The sequence below is a fragment of the Nannospalax galili genome, unplaced genomic scaffold (genome assembly GCF_000622305.1).
Source record: "Nannospalax galili isolate Female #2095 unplaced genomic scaffold, S.galili_v1.0 scaffold11, whole genome shotgun sequence".
In the NCBI taxonomy this organism is placed as follows: domain Eukaryota; kingdom Metazoa; phylum Chordata; class Mammalia; order Rodentia; family Spalacidae; genus Nannospalax; species Nannospalax galili.
Window position 1 is genome coordinate 4472870 of NW_008330735.1, and position 21377 is coordinate 4494246.

Consider the following 21377-nt stretch of genomic DNA (forward strand, 5'->3'; position numbering starts at 1 on the left):
TGGAGAACTCTTAGAAAACTACAAATGAACCTACCATTTGACCCAGTTATACCACTCCTTGGCATATACCCAAAGAACTTGTCCTGTTGCAGAGACACTTGTACATCCATGTTTGTTGCTGCTCTTTTCACAATAGCTAAGAGATGGAAGCAACCTAAGTGTCCCTCAATTGATGAACGGACAATGAAAATGTAGTTTATTTATATGATGGAGTTTTACTCAGCAGCAAAGAAAGATGAAATCATGAAATTTGCAGGTAAATGGATGGAACTAGAAACTGTTATACTAAGTGAAGTAACATAGACTCAGAAAAAAAAGAGAGACATATATTCTCCCACATATGTGGATCCTAGCACCAAATCCTGCTAAGTATGTATCCAGACATAACTACAGAAACCAGGATAATGAAAAGGAACCAGGGAGGTAAAGGAAAAGAAAGAATCTGAAAGAGAAGAACCGTAGGAAATAGGCATTAATAAGGGAGATATGGATAAAAATTGGGTTAAGGGGAGGGGGAGGGAAGGTTATACAAGGAACCTAGGGGATAAAGGGAAAGGAGCTCAAGAGAAGTTGGACCATAGGAGAAGGGTATTATTAAGGGAGAAAGGGGAAAAATGGGTGCACTTTAAATGGGGAAACCATGGTGGAAGGATTAGACAATGCGAGATATAAATAATGCCTAGCTAGATTTAAAAAAAATCAGAAGGAACCATATTAATCAAACAACCTACTGACAAATTACACAAACTAGCTCAAGGTATATAATATATATTTAGGCAAGGTTTATCTGAGAACATTTGGTCTTTGCCCAAGCTTTATCTACATGGCACATTGTAATTAAAAGTACCAGACTGGTGGAACTAACCTTCTTGGATGTTTAACAGCCATACTTTGAGGTCTATACTAATTTGGTCCAGGGGACTATGAGCATCTCTCAATATGTCCTGTAACTGTGGTAAGTCACCTGTCCTCTTGATCAAGGTGGCCATGGAGACCCCATGAAATGGACTTGAATCAGTGTCCAGTCTACAAAGAGGAGGGTCAACACAGAGGAAACATTTCCTCCATGCTTCCAAGTGAAGCCAGCCACAGTCAAGCAGGACCTTTGACTTATCTTCACATAGATGGAACTGGTAAAAGAAAGGAGCCAGGGGCTCCTCCCAAGCCCACATGATCCCTGAAGAACAAATCCTCAAATGGCCATAAGAGTCAAAATAAATTGGTTTATCTGGGCCAACTGTATGGTCTTAAACACCCAAAGATTAATCTTTAACCAAAGATTAAAGGTGTCAATATAATTCTTTAAGAGTCCATATGTATAGCTTAAGTCTACATAACAAGAAACAATGCCACACAGGAGATACCTTCCTTTGAGTTGTTGGCCAGGGTGGCCCTAGAGACTCCCAGACAGTAACTCAGCATAGAACTGGGAAAATGAACAGCAGACCCCAATCTTAGCTACAGGAATATTGGCAACTGATTGCTGCTAGATGAAGAAGAGCTGATCTTCCTAAAACAAGGAACTCTAGATAGGCTGTTAGATTCAGCAGATGGACAAGCACTGGGGAATGGCTGGGGATGCCAACAACACCGTAAACAGTAACAAGGATGACAGAGTATATGGGCTCCCATGGTGGGGGATGAGGCTGTGGGAGGGTGCCATTTGGGAAGTGGGTATACAGATGAATAAGATTGTTTGGGATGTTCTGTATGAAATACACACAAAAAAAATCAACAAATTAAAATAAATGAGTTATATTTGAAAATAAAACAAGAACAAAAAAATTTAAAAATATCATGGCGTTTTTGTGGAAAACAGAAAAAAATCCTAAAATTCACACAGAATGTCAAGAAACCCATAGAAAGAACAATCTTGAAAAAGAAGAATGCAGTTATAAGGCATATTACCTGATTTCAAACCATATTCAAACTGGCATGCTAGTACATGCTAGTACATACTTCCCCTTCCCTCTCCCCCTCCCTCTCCCCTCTCCCCATTCCCTTTCTTGTCCCCATCTTCCTCCCCCTCTCCTTCTCCTTCTCCCTCTCCCTCTCTCTCCTTCTCTCTCTCTGGACAGGATCCCACTGTATATGCCTAACTGGTCTTAAACTCACTATATAGATTAGGCTGGCCTCCAATTCATAAAGAATTGCCTGCCTCTACCTCTGCCCCTGCTGCTTCCCCTGCCCCTGCCTCCTCTGCCTCTGCCTCTGCCTCTCTACTTCTGCTTCTGCCTCTCCTTCTGCCTCTGCATCTCAACTGCTGGGACTAAAGGCATGCACCACCATGTCCAGGTCTGTGCAGCGTTTTTCAAAATGCTGAGCATTAACTGAAAGAACTGATCAACTTAATCAAATTTAGTTTTTACTTTTCTTGCACTGCTGTAAGTAGTTGCTTCTGGAAGGAGGAATTCAATGCCAGAAACAGAATTGTAATATTAGGTTGACTGCCTTCCTTCTTCAACAGCATTGCTTACTAGAAAATCCAAGTGACTGTGCAGCTATCGAGCACTGGAAATGCAGCCAGTGAGAATTCTCAATTTTATTTAATTTTAACTTATTTCAGTTTTTAAGCCACATGAGGACATTCTATTAAGTACATGTTAAGCATTCCTAATTAAAAAATATGAAATATTCCAAATTCTAAGACTTTTTGAGTGCTGACAGATAAGATACCACAAGTGGAAAATTCCATCCCTGATGGTCCGTGCTCAGAATGCAGATGCATTAAAATGCTGAATAAAATTTCCTTTTAGGTTATATGTATGAAGTGTATATGAAACATAAGTACATTTAGTGTTCAGACATAGGTCCTTTTCTAAGAACATCTTGAATGCATGCATGCACACGTGTGCACACACACGCACGCATGCACGCACACACCCCAAAATCAGAAAATTTCTGAAATCCAGATCAGTTCTGGTCCCAAATGTGCCAGAAAAGGAATTTGATCCTGTGCACCTCTATGGGATATAGCTTACCAATATAGTTTACCAATCATGAGGTCCTGGATCTTAACAGCACTTTTTGTTGATGATATAATTTTCTAAACTTTCAACGTTCATTTCCCAATGACATATATTAAGTGTTGATAAATTGATTCTTGCTATATTCTTTCACCATAAAAGACTGTATTTTAGAAAATAATACAAATAGTTGTTACATTCATTTCCATCTTTTGCTGCATATGTAAGATATAAGATGGATGTTTATTAACAACACATAAAAGGAAAAATTATTTCTGAATTAAAGAAATGCAGTATTCCAAAACTATTTACACTTAGGTTATCCCTTTAGCCAGACGTGGTGGTTCTGTCTTTAAATCCAGTGCTCACAAAGCAGAAACAGACAGATAGCTAGATATCTGTGAGTTCAAGGCCAGCTTGGTCTAAGTTCCAGGCAAGTCAGGGCTGCATAGAGAAACCCTGTCTCAAAAAAAACAAATTCTCTCTTTCAAGTCAAGCATTGTGGTGCATGCCTGTAATCCTAGCACTCAGGAGGAGGAGGAGGAAGTAGGAGATCAAGAATTCAGGACTACCTTGACTGTATTGTTTGAATCCAGCTTGGGCTACATAAGACCCTACTTCAAAAAATGATAACAACAAAAAGAGTCTCCTTTTATCAATCATTTGTCAGATGTCTTAATAATCAGTGATGTTAATTAGCAGTCACCCACTACATTGAGCAATATGAATAGCACCAGAAAATACTAGTCAGTCCTCAAGATAGCTGGTTTCCAAAGGATGGGCCTTCAGTGCTATTTCAGTCCTTCACCAAACAACAAACAAAAAGCAAACATTCATATTCTTCTCCATTCACACAAACCTCTCAGTGAGCATTACTGTTTTGGGAGGAGGGGTGGCAGACAGGGCCCAGGATGTTGACAGAACAGATAGGATGTCAGGTGAAGACAGAATGTGGTGCCCTCTCTAACCAGCTGAAGACTCTGTATGATTGTTTTCTTGCAAATAATACCTGTGGGTGTTGAAACTGTTCAGGGATCTATCAAGCACACTTTTTCACTCTGCTGCCAGAACTCTATAACAGTTATTCTCATTTCAGAGCATTCCTGGGCAGTAATACCTGCATGGGGCTGAGGAATTTAAAAGAGTTTTTCAGGAACTTTTACTTTCTTTACTATAACAAACTCTATTTATTTGGAGGTTTCAAAATGCAACACCTTCTACTCAGTATGATTATGAATTCCAAAATAAGACATGTTTGTCTAAGGAATTATTTTAAATAAAGACAGAGATAACATCAGACTATCACAGGAAAAAAATTGGTCAGGAAATGAAAATAATCTTATAATCATTTGTGTTTTTCTATTGCAGAACTCATACTATAGTTATGAGAAAATATAAAATATGTAAATAACACATTTTAAATGCATTATTCATATATTAATGCCAAATTACTCTTGTTGGAGGACTCTGAAGGCCTCACTCAACAAACTTGTACATATAAAAAGACATAAACGGAAGAAGCAAGGACCTTTCCAGTTAGTTAGGTTTCTTTGTTGAACCAATGCATAGGCATATGAAGTTACTCTATCTGTATTAAGTATACAAAATCCTTAAAATCAGATTTTTATAAAATTTCAATAAAGCCGGGCATGGTGGTGCACGCCTTTAATCCCAGCACTTGGGAGCCAGAGGCAGGCATATCTCTGTGAGTTCAAGGCCAGCCTGGTCTACACAGTGAGTTCCAGGACAGCTGGGGCTACAGGGAGACCCTGTCTCAAAAGACCAAAAAAAAAAAAAAATCAATAAAGCAGTCACAACTTTAGAGGGGAAAACATATTCAATAATGTTTTATTTAAAAGCATTTTCTACATTCATTCTTTTAAAATGTGTTTAAAAATAAGGTGATACGCATTGTTTTAACATGAAAGGTGAAAAGACAGTCTTAGCCAATCCCAAAATGGAATTCATACTTCATCAAAATGATAATAATTACAGAAGCAGGGACGTCTACCTTCTTTACATGAGTCTTATAGTTTTTTGATTAAATATATTTAAAGTATCACCTTAAAAATAAATTGGCTTCATTCTTTTGAAAGAGTATTTAATAGTAATGAAGGGACTATTTTCATTTAGAGGCCCTAAATGAGATGTCATTAAATCTCTCTGGTTTTGTATAACTAAAATGCCATATCAAAAAAACACTGCCTTTTTCCAAAGTGAGTTATTTAATAAATAGTTTTTATGTTAAAAATTCCAATTATGAGCCAGACATATATTTGACATTTGATCATATAATTCTAAGAGAATTAGAGAAAAATACAGATCTGAACATTTTTCTTCTGAAATATCTGCTTTATGACAAATCAAATGAAATGTTCCACAAAGATAAATATGTCATGGACAGATGACAGAAAATAAACAGTATTTCAATATTATTCTGTGTTTTATTCCAAAGCCACTTCCCCCCTCTGTAATAATTACCTATGCACAAACTCTAGATGGCAATATTGCACTTACTGTACTTTCAGAAAATTGTCCCAGTCGATTCCCACATATCCTCTTTATCAACATTTTATGTGCCGTGGATCTATAGCCTCTTATTATAAGTGTAATGAAGCAGAAGTTATTGAAGCATTTTATTGATTGCTCAGATCACAAGTTTACTGCCATACTGAATTGGCACCTTACTCGCTGAAGCAAACTGCTGACACCTTTTTTAAAAAGTGACAACTACATCTATTTCATGACCAGAAATCCATTTTCATCTCTATCAAGACAAGAATGCAATTTTCACTTCATTTAACTGATGTTAGGCCTGCTCAAAGCATGACACTTAGAAGAAGACACAAGTTTAAGGATCTTAAAGTACTTCAAGTAACTAGAATGCAGCTTGGTTTCAGGGAGAAAAATATATAATATTCTGAAAAATTCACCAAATTCACTAAAAGCCAATATTTTAAAAAATTACCTACCTGAACCTTCAGGAGTAGTTTTTGCTTTGGAAAGACTGCCATGCTATTTTCATGCTCATGGTAGTAACTTATGTTTATGAATTAGAAATTGTATGCAGAGGTTTCAAAGGACATGAAGAAGTTTGTTCAAAATGGAAGTATTTTGAGCACAGCCCCAGAAAGGCTAATTCAAGGAAACACTCAATTTCATTTGCACTCTCCAGTACACACAGCAAAGCAGACGATATAGAAATAGTTACACCTTTAGTAGTTCTATGACTAACAATTCTGATTGACCTAAAACATAGTATCTAAAAAGACAGATTTTTCAACACTTCTTTTGTGAAAATAAAATATTAAACTTTTTTGCAATAAATATATTCTCTCAGTAATAAGTATAATTCAAGTATGTATTGAACTAAATCATTTCTGAAAAAAATTATATTGTTATATTTGATATCTAATTATCAAACTTATTGAAAGAGTATGTAAAGTAAGTCACTGCTAGTTTCTACAATCTTTTAAACACAAAAAAGGGATTAGGAAGATCTTAATTTGTACATTAATAAAATATGCTTTAATTTTGAGCTGCAAAACCTGCATATACTGAAATTACAGTTACTTCCTATTTAAACAGCTGCAGTTTAAACAGTGAAACCTAAATTTTTAAAGAGAAATTCAGTATCTAGATTTCTCAAACCAATGCATCAAATATGAAACTTTTAGAAAAAGCATATAACTGTACTTTTATCAGTTTAAAACCAAAAATCTAAACACATGCAAAACTTTAAATCACCCAAATAAAAAATTATGTAGTTCTCCACAAAGTTTATTAAGTAATGGTTTATTATAAATAGCTCAAGTACAAATTTTCAAAACAAAAGTTTCCTTGCAGTTTCAGATGTAAATAGAAATTGCTAATGTTTTTCACTATATATTCGAAGATTAGAAAATGCCTCAGAATCTTAGGAAATACTTGAGGATTTACTGATTTATTTTGATTTAAGCTAAAACCTAACTTAAATTTGATCATTTCTTTTCCAAAGTGCTAAAAAATTAGTAGGATAAAATGTAATCTCTTGGTTACATGATACATTTTTTTTTCACATCCTAGCAGCACAAGAGATAAAACTCCCTTCATAATTAAGATGGAGCTCATAAAGTCGTATTCTTTGTTTCTCTCTGAAATCCAAGTGACTCTACTCTCTATAACAACTGAGCCAGATTGCTAATAGTTTTAAATGATTAAAACTGGAAGTTTATGAGCTCATTTAAAAATGGTATTTCTTAAAGAGGGCAAAGTGCCATACATTAGTCTCTAGGAGTTTTGTTAGTTGTGGAAAAACATTAAAGAGTTGATTTAAAATCATTAAATTAGAAAGTCATTTCCAGAAAGTTCCCCAAATCCAAATCATGCTTGTACTTCAAACTGTGGCGATTTGCAGTATTCGCAGTCGTTATTTATATAACTGCCTGGCACAGTTCCATGGACTTTCATTCATTTTTACAGTATTTCTGAACACTGACTTATTTTGTTTACTGACAGCAACTAAAAGCTCCATATAGGATCATAAATAAAGAAGATGATGTTTAAAAATCACTAATATCATTTTAAAAGGTAGTGCAGGCTTGTGTTTTGGCCTCTGTTTGGCTGTGTTAGGCCTATGAATGACAGCTTCCCTGCTTGAAGCACAGAGAAAGCACAGCCTTCCTCATTCACTGACAGGACTGTGGCCTTTTCACACGTTCCTTCCACAGCAGTGTTTGTCCCCAAACACTGGAACTCGACACAATGGCATTCCTACTTCAACACCCCCACCAACAGCACCAGCAGCACACAACAAGAATGCTAATGAGCTGGGGCTGGCCCTGCAGAAAGTGTTAACAACATTGCATAGGAAAGCCCTTGTACTGTTCCAAAGATTACTAATTAAACAGATTCTGCTTAGCTCTCAGCAATTTCTTAGATGTTTCCACTGTGAAGGAAATAAATGTGATAAATGTAAGACTAAGTGACTTTATGTGATCCTAAATATATCTCATTTTAATATACACGAATCAGTATATATTTAAGACCACCCTAATGTAATGTGCTTAATTCAGCTGCATGCTGTAATAGAGACTCTAAAGAGTCAAATGAAAAGATGAGGCAGTTCATCAACAGAAAATCAGTAGCCCTGAATTTTCTTTTAAAGTTATGTTATAACAATTTATTTAAAGAAATTCCTTTGAGAATGTCAAATTTTTAAATGCATTAACTTTAGACAAACAACAAAACCATATAGTTTTCTATGAGATGTTACAAGTACAATAAATGGAAACGATGGCAAGAGTTAATATATGCCTATAATTTATAAACTTTAGATCTGCTCACAGATCAGGAACCATCATTCATTAGTATTTCACCTATGTAATGAGTCCTTAACACAGTCAGACATAGAATTCAAAAGAAAAAGCTATCACCCCAAAGGTCAATTTAAGTGAATGCAGTTCAAATAAGGTCTGTTAATGCTAACAGGGATATTTGCTAAGAACTCATAAATAATGATATTGTTGGGGTTAACATTTACCAGCAATGATGAAATTTTGTTCATATTTACATCTAATATTTAATACAACATATTTTCAGCAATTTGAGCAATACACTATTTAAATGTAAAGCAGTGACTCTCAAGGCATTTTTTTTCACAGTATACTGAATGTTAAATTTTTATGCCAATTTAATTTTTAAGTGTTTAGAAGAGCAGAAATGAAGCCTGTCATTACCTTCAAGATGTTTCCTATCTCTACTACTTTCACATGTAACGAAAGGTGGAAAATGCTACTCTCCAGCATTTAATTTAAAACGTGATTTTCTTGCATTGGAAAATGGCCTTTTGTTCTCTTTAACATTAACTTTAAATTCTCTAGTAAATGCAGTGAAACTATACAATATCAAATAATAGTTATTCAGCCATCGTAATCCATTTTATAATATCATCAAATATAAATAACATAATGTCTCGATATAAAATAGGTTAAGTACCATAAAATAATTAGGCCAGTTTTTAATCTTTGATAGCTTAATAAAACATTAAAATGAGTTTGGATCTCTATTCAACTTGTCTATGACAACTACTCATCCTCTTTCTGGATTAACTGATATGAATTAGAGGGCAAACTAGACACATTTTTCCTTATAAAAGTTTCTCCAAATATTTTTCATGGTTCTGGATACTGTCTTTCAACACTTTCTTCCAGTGAATACAAGTTGCTCTTTTCCTAGCAGACAGCAGGAGGTGCTATGCGAACACTGCGGCTGACATTTCAGGCCCACCTCTCTCCCATTCCTCTCTGAATTCAAAGAATAGCTTGGTGTCTTCAAAATATTCATTTTTCAGCAGCCTGTGGCCTGAGATAATGAGCTGAGTTGCAAAACAGAACATCAAAGTTCAAAATGCAAAACCTAGTTTTTAACATAGTAAAAACGTTTGCTTCACTTAAGTCCGAGAACAAAAAATTTTTAAATGTTGCAACTCATTTTTACTTCCAAATTACATTAATTATTCTGCTTTACAATGTAAGTCCTTCTTTAAGATAAATAAAATGTGCCAAAGTAGTTACAAAAATATCTAAGACAACATGCATATGCATACACATAAATACATGCAAACACAAGTACAGGAAGAATATATAGAAAGTAAAAACAAGATCTAGCCTAATCTAGTCCAAACACATTATCAAGTATGTGTTTGTTCCTGAAATATACAAGTTAAATAAGCATGAGTGAAGTGAGTTACTTTTGACATGGAGTTCCTACACAATTTCATTTCTCTAGAATGTGATTTGTTTTCTTTTAGATCAATTTCTACAATAGCAACTTGAGTTTAGAGTGAAAAACAAATAGGGATCTAAGACTCCAAATGATTGAGGAGCCATTCATTTGCTGCCTTAATGTAGGTGACTATACAACTTCCACATGAGGAGCTGCTTTGCTTTGCCCAGTATGCAGCAAGGAAAGATGAGACCTATCACATCCCATACCAAACAACAGATACAATTAGCCCCATTATCGCTGGCTTTGAGATTATAGAAGCATTTTGGCTTCCTCACAAGCACCCACAAAATACACATGACAGTTCTTTTTACCACATAATGCCAATCATTGCATATATAGAACCAAGTTAATTTTTAAAACATGTAAAAGGGCAGTTTTTAAAGAGGGATGACTCACCTGTTTATAATAATTTTTTGTAGAGTTTAATCGTTGGTACAAGGCCACAAGAACTCCTTGGATGAACGTCTTAGCGCCTGAGGGGCTGAAACCTTCTCCTTTAGAGACCCAAAGTGGTCCACGCAAAGGTGTGATGGAATTTTGTAGGCATTTTTCAAGCAGAGGAACTAGTGGAGAAAAGAAAGGAAAAAAAATTCCTTTGACCCAACTGAAATACAGCCTGGAATGCAGCCCCAAGAGCAGAGCTAACTCTTAACATCTATTATTTATATCTGACCTGGGTTAAGTCTTAGCAAGGCAATTCCTGTGTTACTAGTGGCCACCATGAAGGATGTATTTATATTGAGACACCCCCCATGCAAGTCTCATAAGCTTTGTGAGCACACCTGAATAGTTCTGAAGTGCGTCTAACTAGCTGCACAGAGTGTCGTGGTGTGCACTGATTGCCTTATCTTCTCATTTATCACAGATGAGTTGGAACCAACCTTGCTGAAATCTACTTGCATTGTCCTGATAAAATTGTAAGATCCATGTTGTTTCTGTATATAGCTTCCTGTAGAGGAGACTATGTACCTAAAATATCACATCTGGAAATTATTCATAAAATATCCACAGCTTTACAAGCCTTTCTATCCAGGTTTTCACTCCCATTCCTTAAAGCAACCCAGGAAACGGGGTGGTAAGACTGTTTAAAAGTAAGAGGGGAGAGTGTTAAGCATGTCATCAGACATTTGTGTTTGCAAGTTCCTAGTCATGGATTTAGGAATGCTGTTCCAGCGTGAGCTCTGTAAACATATAAAGGATGTTTACTGGTGGGCCTGTAATGCAAGATCCACATGGATTTGACAGACATGTTTATATACTTTTTCATATGATTAGCTTATGAAGTCTTTCTAGTGTAAAATACTGAAATAACATAGCAGCTAGCTAATACTTTTCTAAATTTAATTTTCCTCTGAAAAGCCAGAAATAATGAAATAAGATCTTGGGACCCAGAAAAATAAAAGTATATTACTTTTATTTAACATGGTCTTTATCAAACTGTATATACATATCCCAAAGATAAACATACAAACAGGATCTAGCTATAGATGCTGGCTACATCACTCTGAATTAAATAGATCACCAGAAAAGAAAACAGGTCTTCCCATGGCTTATGTTATATGTTACATGTTTTATGCAGAGGCCTAGCACTGCAACCTGAAAATTGAATTACAATTAGGTTCAGTCGAGCTACTGAGAGGCTGAGTTATGCAAATGGCCTTTGCTACTGGTAGTCTGTTACATTTTACTTTTAGTGAAGAAGTCATGCATTTTAGGGCAGTAGGCTCCCCCACTCTCTACAAAGAACAACTTAAAGTCAAATATGTTCAACACTTAAAAGAATGTTGGAGGTAAAGTTTTGAAGATTTTCTATTACTATGAATAAAATCAGAAGGAAAGTATAACCTGATGACTAGTCATCTTTGCAGACGTATGTATAAAATGCACTCATCCACTGTTGGAAATTAATTCCTGAAATTTGCTCTCTCAGTCCTATTCTTAAAATCTTACAGTGACTACTTTTCTCTGTTATATCATAGCAAGTGGCTTAAACTTTTTAAAAATTTTACATCACATGTACTAAAAAAGAAATAAAGACCGAAAGAGAAAGTTTCTAGTGTCCAGTATTTTTAAAAAATGAGTAATACAAATAAATCTTTCTTATAATTTTTCCCAAATAAAGACAATTTAAAATTTGTCAGTACTTTGAGTTTATTGCCACATCACCTCTATATTACTGTGTATTTGATTCTAATTCATATATCTTTAATGGGTATACTCACTCAACTAGCACACTTTTTGAACACTGAAAAGCAGTATAAATAGGAATTAAGTTGAAAAAAGTTAAATTGAGAATCAGAAAATAAACTTAAAAGATTTACATCCTCAAGTTAATTTAAGCCTGAGAAAATTCTGAGATTCATGTCTTATTCATCTATTTTTATCAGAAAACAATTTTCAAGTTCTTTATGTCAGCCCAAAAGATTTCAAAAAGCATTTACTAGATTTTCTAACATAAAACTACCTTTTTCAGTTCATACTCTCCATTAACAATTTTAGAAAAATGTGCAACTTAGAAAAAATATAAAAATTAGACAATGTGTACCACCACAGTGTCAGAATTGATACTGAGAGCTCCCAAGCTCCACACGGTTTATGTAATTAGGAAAACTATGGAAACCAGAAACAGTAAAGCAAAGAAAGCAGTATTCACAAGCAGGGTTTATAAGAGACTCCGAATCTGCTCTGAACTTGTTGAATAATCTGTTCAAGATCCCAGCATCTCCCTGCTGGAAGCAGGTCCTCATTATAACCACAAGAGCACTAATAAAGGTTAGCCTCTGAACTAGGGATTAGCAGGCTCTTTCTTTTGGGAAGCTTCACACTAGTAACTTTGATGATCTTGAAAAGGAAGACAAAGCACACTCCAAGAACAAACAATGTTTCCACTAAGTAGGAAGGGACAGAAAACATAAGAAAATGATAGTCTAAATACTTGGAAAGGAAGTATATAGCAGCCTCTATGTTATGCTGAAAAATAAAATGTATTAAACATAATTAAGGAATTCTCTCTTAAAGGGGACAGATGGGTTGGTCTAAGAAATCCCTTGACTTTTCCACATCAACCATAGATTTTACCCTGGGAATGGATTACTTCATATTAAATTTTAGAGGGTATTCATAATATCCACATCAAGGAAGAGCTCAGTCAAGACTTTGTTTAGTTGGTTGGTTTTGATTTATTTTGTTTTCTTGTTGTTTGTTTAAAACAAACCTGTTGCCCTGATTGCATCCATCTCACTTGGTACCAGGCTGGCCTCAAGCTTGCTCTGATCCTCCTGCCTCTTACTCCCGAGCACTGGTATTACAGGTGTGAGCCACCACACCTGACTTCTTAACCAATGGTTTTCTTCTACTATGTAAAGCTACTCTTTTCTCCTTTTCTGAAGTAAAACTTCATCTTGTTATGTAAATACATACAAGAACTTAGGACAATTACTTAGAAAGGTCAATGGATATGCTTTAGCCTTTAAAAAAAGTACAAATCTATATGTTAACAGGATAAAGTCCAGGATATTATTTCCCATGTCCTTCCAAACTATGTACTTCCCCTTCTTCAAACTGCTACCCAGAAATACTGCCTCATTCAAGGTTATCTTATGGCTGTTCAGTGCTGATGTGCAAAACTATACTCGAGCATTCCTCATATGCAGGAGGTCTTTACTTGAGGTATTCTACCTAGTATCTCCTATTAACTTGATAGTGAAAACATCTTTGCCATTCAGTACTTTCATTAAGCAAGCACTCAACATTTCATAGTAAAGTGAATTAAAAATATATCAGCCTTTGAATGTATTAATATACATACAGTGATCATCAACTCGGGTCATTTCTACCACTGATAAAAAGTTATATGAATAGTTACCTTCTATACATTTTCTTAAATATCAGATGATGCATTTCAGGTAAATTGAAAATTAATCTAACACTTTCAGTGGGTTCACATTCCAGTCATGTCACATGTGACTAGATAGAAAAAGTAATGCCTGGAGAGAACACAACTGCTTACAAAGAAATGCCTATACACCCTGCAAGCTGCAAGATTTCAGTGGGTTTGGCTCCTTGTCTCCGGTTGTATACTTCAGGTAAATTGACAATCTAATAATTGGAGCTAACCTTGAACACATGAGTAAAAAGAGCACATAACTCATGGCTGCCCTTCATGCTGTTGACAGCCTTTATTCTCCCCTTTTCTCAGATTAGTATATTCTTCTCCTCCAATGGTCATAACGAATGTTAATTATTTAAATATAATTGTCTCCTCTCTGCAACCTACAGCATTTTTGGACTTTTATTTTCACCTTAAAGATTTGTATTCATCCTTACCCTCTCCCTTCCCACTTCCTTCCTCCAGTAAATCCCATGGTATTGTGTTTTGTCAGCTTTATTTTATATTTACTTGGCAAGTAATAGCTCTATATTTTTATGGGATAAAATATGATATACAACATGGAATAGATAAATAAGGCTAATTAGTATATTAGGTCATAGTGTCTTTTAGTTTGGAAGAAGCAGTGTTTCATGACTACTACTGAATCAACACACAGTACTTCAGTTATACTGTGGATAGTCATTTAGTTAAGTTTTAGGGCCATGAGTGCAGGTACACAAAATCACTCAGAACTGTAAACTTTTACAATCTACTACAAATTTGAGAAATAAGCATAACTATAACAAGATTTTCAAAACACACATAAACCATGCATAATTATTTAAGTTTTCTTTGTAATATTTTTTAAATTAAGGAGAAAATAAACATTACTTTAAAAATCATGAGATGTGGCAACAAAGCTTTCATTAACTAGCCAGAAGGTCAGAGGTGGGTATTTCTAAAAGTCCTTGGAAATCTCTCACGAAGTTTACTCTATCCTGTCATAAGTCATGCTTTTATAGGGAAAAGCACACAATAAAAAGTTAAAAACAGGGGCTGAAGAGATGGCTCAGCAGTTAAGAGCACCAGTTGCTCTTGCAAAGGATCCGGGTTCGATTCCCAGCACCTGCATGGCAGCTAACAACTGTTCAGAATGCCAGTTCCAGGAGGTCCAACGCCCTCTTCTGACCTCTGCGGGCATTGCATGACATGGGGCACCTACTTACATGCAGGCAATAAACTCACACACATAACATAAAAATAATAAATACAATTTAAAAAACAGAGCAGCAATACTGGATTAAGTTCAAAATAGCTGTTTGAAATAGGAAAGGTAATTCTCTCTATGGCCTCCAAACACAATGGATTCAAATGCTAAATCTAAAAACCACCTTCACAGCCTTGAATAGGATCTTACAGTAAAACCATCTCATTACTGATAAAAACCTTGAGTAGTCTTGGGTACCACGAGAGCAGTTCACAACAAGGAGCCAAAAATCCCTTAAAGAGAAACCACAAAGATAATGGAAATTATCAGTGAGTTACAGACTGGAATGGTCTGTCAAGACCTATACCTGGGGAATATGCATCTCTCTCCTCAAGCAACATTTTACATTACTAGAAGCTCTCTGAACGCTGCACTGAATTCTATGAAATTTATTAGTTTATTCTCAAAAAGCATAGGAAATAACCAAAGATATTAAACAACCTGCTTCCAATTTAAAATTAAAATTCATGCCAATTAAATACCCAGAATTATAATTCACGTATTTTAATTTTCATGCTTCAGTCAGAATACACGTGACTCTGAAAGAAAAGTACTGCCAAGAGCACAGTTACCACTGAAGAAACTACTATATGGCTTGTGGTAGCAGCTGGAACTGCAAGCCTTGAAAATGCTCATTGCTGACAAGATGTTTAGAAATACATTAAGATGTTTGGAAATTCCCCACCAATTCAAATGAAATTTATTTTTGAAAATGAAGTTGACCCATCTAAAAATTACTCCCCACACCCCCTGGACAAAACACAGTGAGTTCTTAAAAACTACTGAGCTTTGCAGTTTCCCAGACCAGGAAGTATGCCTGCAAAGAGTCTGCTCCAGGGTAAAAGGGTGTTCATCTTCAACTTTAGGTAATAGTTAGAAGCTCCTGGTCCTAGAAAAACCAGCAGGCACCAATCTAAAGTATGGTCTTCTGGAAGAACTGAATGATGGAGAAGATGCTGTCTCCTGTGTCGCTTGATTTATATCAATGTGTTTTTATTCGAACAAAACTAACCTAACAGCCGCTGTATACTTTTGTTTACATGCTGTATGTCAAATCTTATTGTCTCTATGGTACTTATGAGAAAAGATTTAGCAGTCATTTTCTTAAATACCGATGCCTACCCAAATTTGGAATTTTCCTCCACTGAACAAAATGACAAGTGCACAATTGCTCTACTTAGAGCAATCTTTCACAGCTGCTTTAGTTTCCAGTGATCCTATTAAACTGATGGCACATTGCCTGTGGGGTCTACAGTGTTATAATTCTTGTGTGAAAGACATTGATTTGTATGATAGGATCAAACAAAATAGGGACACACTGGAGGAAAGGATTGTTCAGGTCATATTGGCTTTACCTGGGTGAAATTTAGTTTAGACATTATGTCCCTCACAGGACACCTGGCTATTTTAATTGCTTCTATGTGGATGAGCATTGGCATTGGGGCTTAGGAAGTATAAATCTTGGAAAGTCACCTCTGGTTTGAAAATGCAGCCCGAGTCATGCCTTTTCTTAAACTGAACGAAGTAGCTGTGCATTAAATATGCTGGCACATCTTCTGCCTGAGCAAGTGGACCGAGATGGTGTGAATTGTTAATGCTTTGCTGCTTTGGTTCACGGCTTGTGATTGATCATTTGTAACTATATCTACTCCTTGTTCCATGAAATCAAGTATGGAGTAATGGGTTCATCAGATTTTGGGGTTAAATTGAGAGTGAAGAGGTACTGTGTGTGGAAATAAGAGTTGCCATGTTCAGGGCTGGCCTTGTAACAGCATGGAATCTAAAGGCGATATTCAAAACCACTTCACTCATCATACGCTTACTGATTCTGAATAGGGCCCATTTGCAGGGGACATTTGGTAGTTTTCCAATGCGCTTTATGCCTCTTTCTACTTCCCCCACCATGCACATCTTTTTTTCATACACCCCCAGTAGCACATTGGTAGAACAGGTCAGCATACACAATTCATTTATTTAAATGACTTGATTTATACAAATAGAAATAAGCTGGGATTCTATTGTCTGAATCCTGCCATTCCCCTTAACAAAAATAATAGTGTGTGTCTTGGAAAATGCAAGTATTTTTGTGAACTTGATTTCTTGGGCATCTAAAATATCTGATTTTTAGTACTGATGTAAAATAGCGTAGTTGAATTGGTATATATGAAACTGAAGATTACTTAGAGAAATACTGGGAATTAATTGTATATGCTCTACCTTGATTGGCAGTAATCTGTAACAATACACAGTAAATGAATATATATGGAACATTTTCTGTAAACTTCAAAGTGCTATATAAAAAGTTAAAGTCTTTTGCTAATTTTAGAAAGTAAACTATATGAAACTTAATACATAAATTTCCTAAAACCTAGCAGCAGTAGCCTTTTAAATGTCCTTAATAGTTGTTTGTGCTAATTATTGACACTTTTATGCTTTTAACTAATTTGACATTGATATTCCTTTCCCAAAATGTTTAATTCAAACATGGTTAAAAGAGGTGCAAAATAAATATTGACCCTAATAAGAGATATAATAGAAAGCATAGTAAAACCCAGGAAGAAAATTAAGTATGCAAAGCAATTATATCTATATAGGTAACATTCCAAAGCAAGCTAATTATAAAGTTAAAACTTCTACTGTTGCAGTTACACTAGCACAAATCTCAAAAACATACTTCATCTTCTCCTTTTTACCTTTTTTTTTAAAGTATAAAAAGCAATAATAATGATACCTGGAAGAAATACACCTAATTAAGAGAGATCTAAGAGTCAATCTCAATAAAGTGTGTTGTCTTGTTAAAAGGAAATGTTAAGTCACCATTACTTACATTTAAATCCTTTACTTAGGTTGTAACTTTTGTATATCATGATATATTTTAAATGTGACAGAATAGATAAATGTCAGGAGTTTCCAGAGCTACAATGGAGGGTTCCCTTTTGAGATTCTTCCTCCATGTTTGGTTCACAAAAGCAGAATTTTCTATAATAAACATTTTACATATTGTGCACTATTTTTATCTCATCCAAAAACTCTTAGGAAACAAAAATCTTTGCTGAGTCATATTCTTTTAAATGGAGAGCCTTGGAAGGATCAATTAGGCTTTTTTCCCCATAGACAGTTATGCTTATTATATTAATAATAAACTTGAATATTATGGAGGAATCATTAGAATCAGATTACTATTTTTGGTACTGGAGTTTGAAGACTAAGAAAGATGAGGCATAACAACCAGAACACAGGGAGACCTTCAGGGAGAAGGGCGAAGGAGCACAGACTTGGTTTAAGATTTTATATGAAATACTGACCTAAGTTGATTCCAACAAAGCCTAGGAATGATGATCATATTTCTACAAAGACAAAAGAGAGCCTAAGTTTTAAAGATTTCAACAGGGCTTTTCTAATGAAAACTAGAGTAAACGAGCAGATCAGACTGTGTGACTGTTCATACCGCATAACTGTGCATGCTCACACTTAATAGAGGACACTGATCCAAGAGGACACCAAAAAGAATTTTGAAAATTTAAGAAAATTATTCTTAAATTTTTCTGTAGATCAACAGTAAAGAACATAGCATGCTCTATTTTTATTTTATTTTTATTTTATGTGTTTTCATGTATTGCCTGCATGTAGGTAAGTGCACCCATGTCGTGCAATGCCCACAGAAGTCAGAAGAGGGTGTCGGATCCCTTGGGACTGGAATTATGAATAGTTGTTAGCTGCCATGTGGGTGCTGGGATTCGAACCCACGTCTTCTGCAGAACAACCAGTATTCTTAACTACTGAACCATCTCTCCAGCCCCCACATCTAAACAGCAATGGTGCCCCAAATCTGATGCCTACAAACCATTGGGAGACACTGGGGACATTTCTAAGGAACTCTGCAGCCAAAGAAATGCCACGGAAAGGGCAGTTCTGATGTCACAGGCTTTCCTGAGCTGTGTCTGCCAGTTCGGAGCGGCCATTAACTGGCTGCCATTATAGAGAACAATTTTCAACCTAGACACATTTATAGACTAATAATTACTGCCAGAACTGGTACCTTTTTAGCAAAAAACCTAATTTTTTAAAATTTGTTTTTATTGAATTTTTGTGTATATTTTTTATTTTCATAAAATTTTAAAGATAAAGGAGATCAGCACTTAAGAATTCAAGAGAGACAAATACTTAACTGTATAAAGTTTATCCATAAGCATTATTTTAATTCCCTGATAAGATTTAAAACAAATTACAAAATGGCTTTTGAGCTCTCAGTAAAACAAACAAAAGCCATTAGGACCCAACATGGAGCCTTCACTATTAAGAAAATATTTAATTAACAGAAGAAGAGATTCATGAAGAAATGTACACAGAACTTGAGATTTCCAACACCATCATTTATTTATTCACTGGAAAGAGGGTATACCATTTTACTCTCTTTTATCAAGTTAATAACAAATATGCATGCCCCTTTCCAGGCATGGAGCATGTCTTCAACAAGGTAAAAGGGCATGCAATGCTTGCAGACCTCCTATTAGTTTTCTATTTACTGGTGTTTTATTGTTGTTATTTTGTGAGGTTTTCTAAAGACAAGATCAGGCTGGCCTTGAATTCAAAGCAACACTATTCTCAAACTCCCTATTTATAATTCATGACTATTTGCTTTTAAATGTATCTATTTAAAAAGTGGAGGAGAAGCTGCAGGTGTAGCAAAATGATAGAACATTTGCCTAGCATGTGCAAGGTTTTGGATACATTACTCAGCATTCCAAATCCTACTAATGGTAAGTCAAAGAGAAGTAGATAAGCATCCAAGGCAAAGAAAGTTGTGAGTGGGTGTGCTCTGCCTTACATTTTTTCACACATACCACACACACACACACACACACACACACACACACACGCACACACACACACACACACACACACACACACACACAGAGTTATCCCTAATGGGACTACACTATAGGATGCACTCTGTATTCTTAAGAGTTATTTGCCTCTAGCTAAGAAAGCAACACAATTTCTAGAGCACAGACTGTATGCACATTGTAGAATTCCACAATCATCAAAACAGGAGTAGGTATTAGCTATGTAAGGTTATTGCTAGGCCTTTTTAGAGTATAAAAGGAAAGAGAAATATTTTAACTATACTCTCAGTGTCTATATTTTTCCACTTATCCCAAAAATAATCTAAGCACAATGTTTCCCAGAGAAGGGCAATATTCCTAACTTTTACATTCTACATTTTGCAATATCTGCTTTATGTAATTATTTGGCCTTAGAATGAACTGGGAAGATTACAAAGTCTCCAACCTCATAGTTTACAGTCTAGAGAAAAGATAGACATTAACAAATAACTCCAAGAGAAGTTTTATTAAATCCAGTAGGGATAATTACAGACCAGAAGCTATGAACAGAAGACTCATTTGTAATGCTACTTTACATGTCAACTTGACAGGGTGTGGTGGCTTGAATGAGGATGTCCCCATAGGTTCCAAGAATCTGAACACTTTGTCCCCAGTTGGTGGTGGTGTTTGGGGAGGTTTAGGAGGTGTGGCCTTGCTAGGGGAAGCACATCACTAGTGCAGACTTTGAACAGCCTTGCTTATTTTCAGTTTGTCCCTCTCTGCTTCCCGTGCCTCCTTGAAGATGTGAACACTTCAGCTTTTTGCTCTGGCTGCCTCCCTCCTGCCATGCTCCCCTGCCATGATGGATTCTTATCCCTCTGGAACTGTAAGCCAAATAAACTCTTCTTTCTGTAAGTTGCAATGGTCATGGTAGTTTATCACAGCAACAGAAAAGTAAGTAATACAGTACAGAGCAACAGGTTAGCCAGATATTTGCTGAATATTATTCCAAGTGTGTCTATGAGGGTGTTCTGGGTGAAATAAACATTTAAATTAGTAGACTGAGTGAAGCAGATTAATATTTAAATTAAGACTTAATGTGGCTGGAGAGATGACTCAGTGGTTAAGAGTACTTGGTCTCTTGTAGAGGACCCAAGTTTAGTTCCCAGCTCCCATATGGTGGTTCACAACTCTATGTAATATAACTCCAGTTCCAGGGAATCTGATGCCCTCTTCTGGGCTCTCTATGGGCACCAGGCAAACACATGGTGCAACATGCCAGAAAAACACTTATACACATGAAATGAAAAAATTTTAGATACCATGTAAATTAAGACCTCATGATAAGTAGTCAACAGTTTGCCCAAGAACATAATAAGTGAGAATCTAAGCAGAGAAAACTGTGTGATAGGGCACTAGAACAGAAACAAAATTATTTGATAACAGAGTGAGGCTAGCAGTACTGAGTAAAGACAGATGCTGGGGGGAGGAACAAAATCATGAAATCACTCCAGACCATGATAAAAATTTAAATGCTGACTCAGTATACATTATAAAAGATTAAAATCGGGGCTTGAGAGATGGCTCTGCGGTTAAGAGCACTGACTGCTCTTGCAGAGGACCTGGGTTCAATTCCCAGCACCCACATGGTGGCTACGAACTGTCCTTAACTCCAGTTC

The 21377-nt window shown here is 35.8% G+C and overlaps 1 protein-coding gene across 1 annotated transcript in view; it reads right to left on the reverse strand.

The window, feature by feature from the left end:
- The window catches only part of Dcdc1 (doublecortin domain containing 1), a 469865-nt gene that overhangs the window by 403411 nt on the left and 45077 nt on the right, over nucleotides 1-21377 (reverse strand). Inside the window, 1 exon segment of the mRNA XM_008851730.2 lies at nucleotides 10131-10297. Coding sequence (XP_008849952.2) covers nucleotides 10131-10297 — 167 coding nt within the window.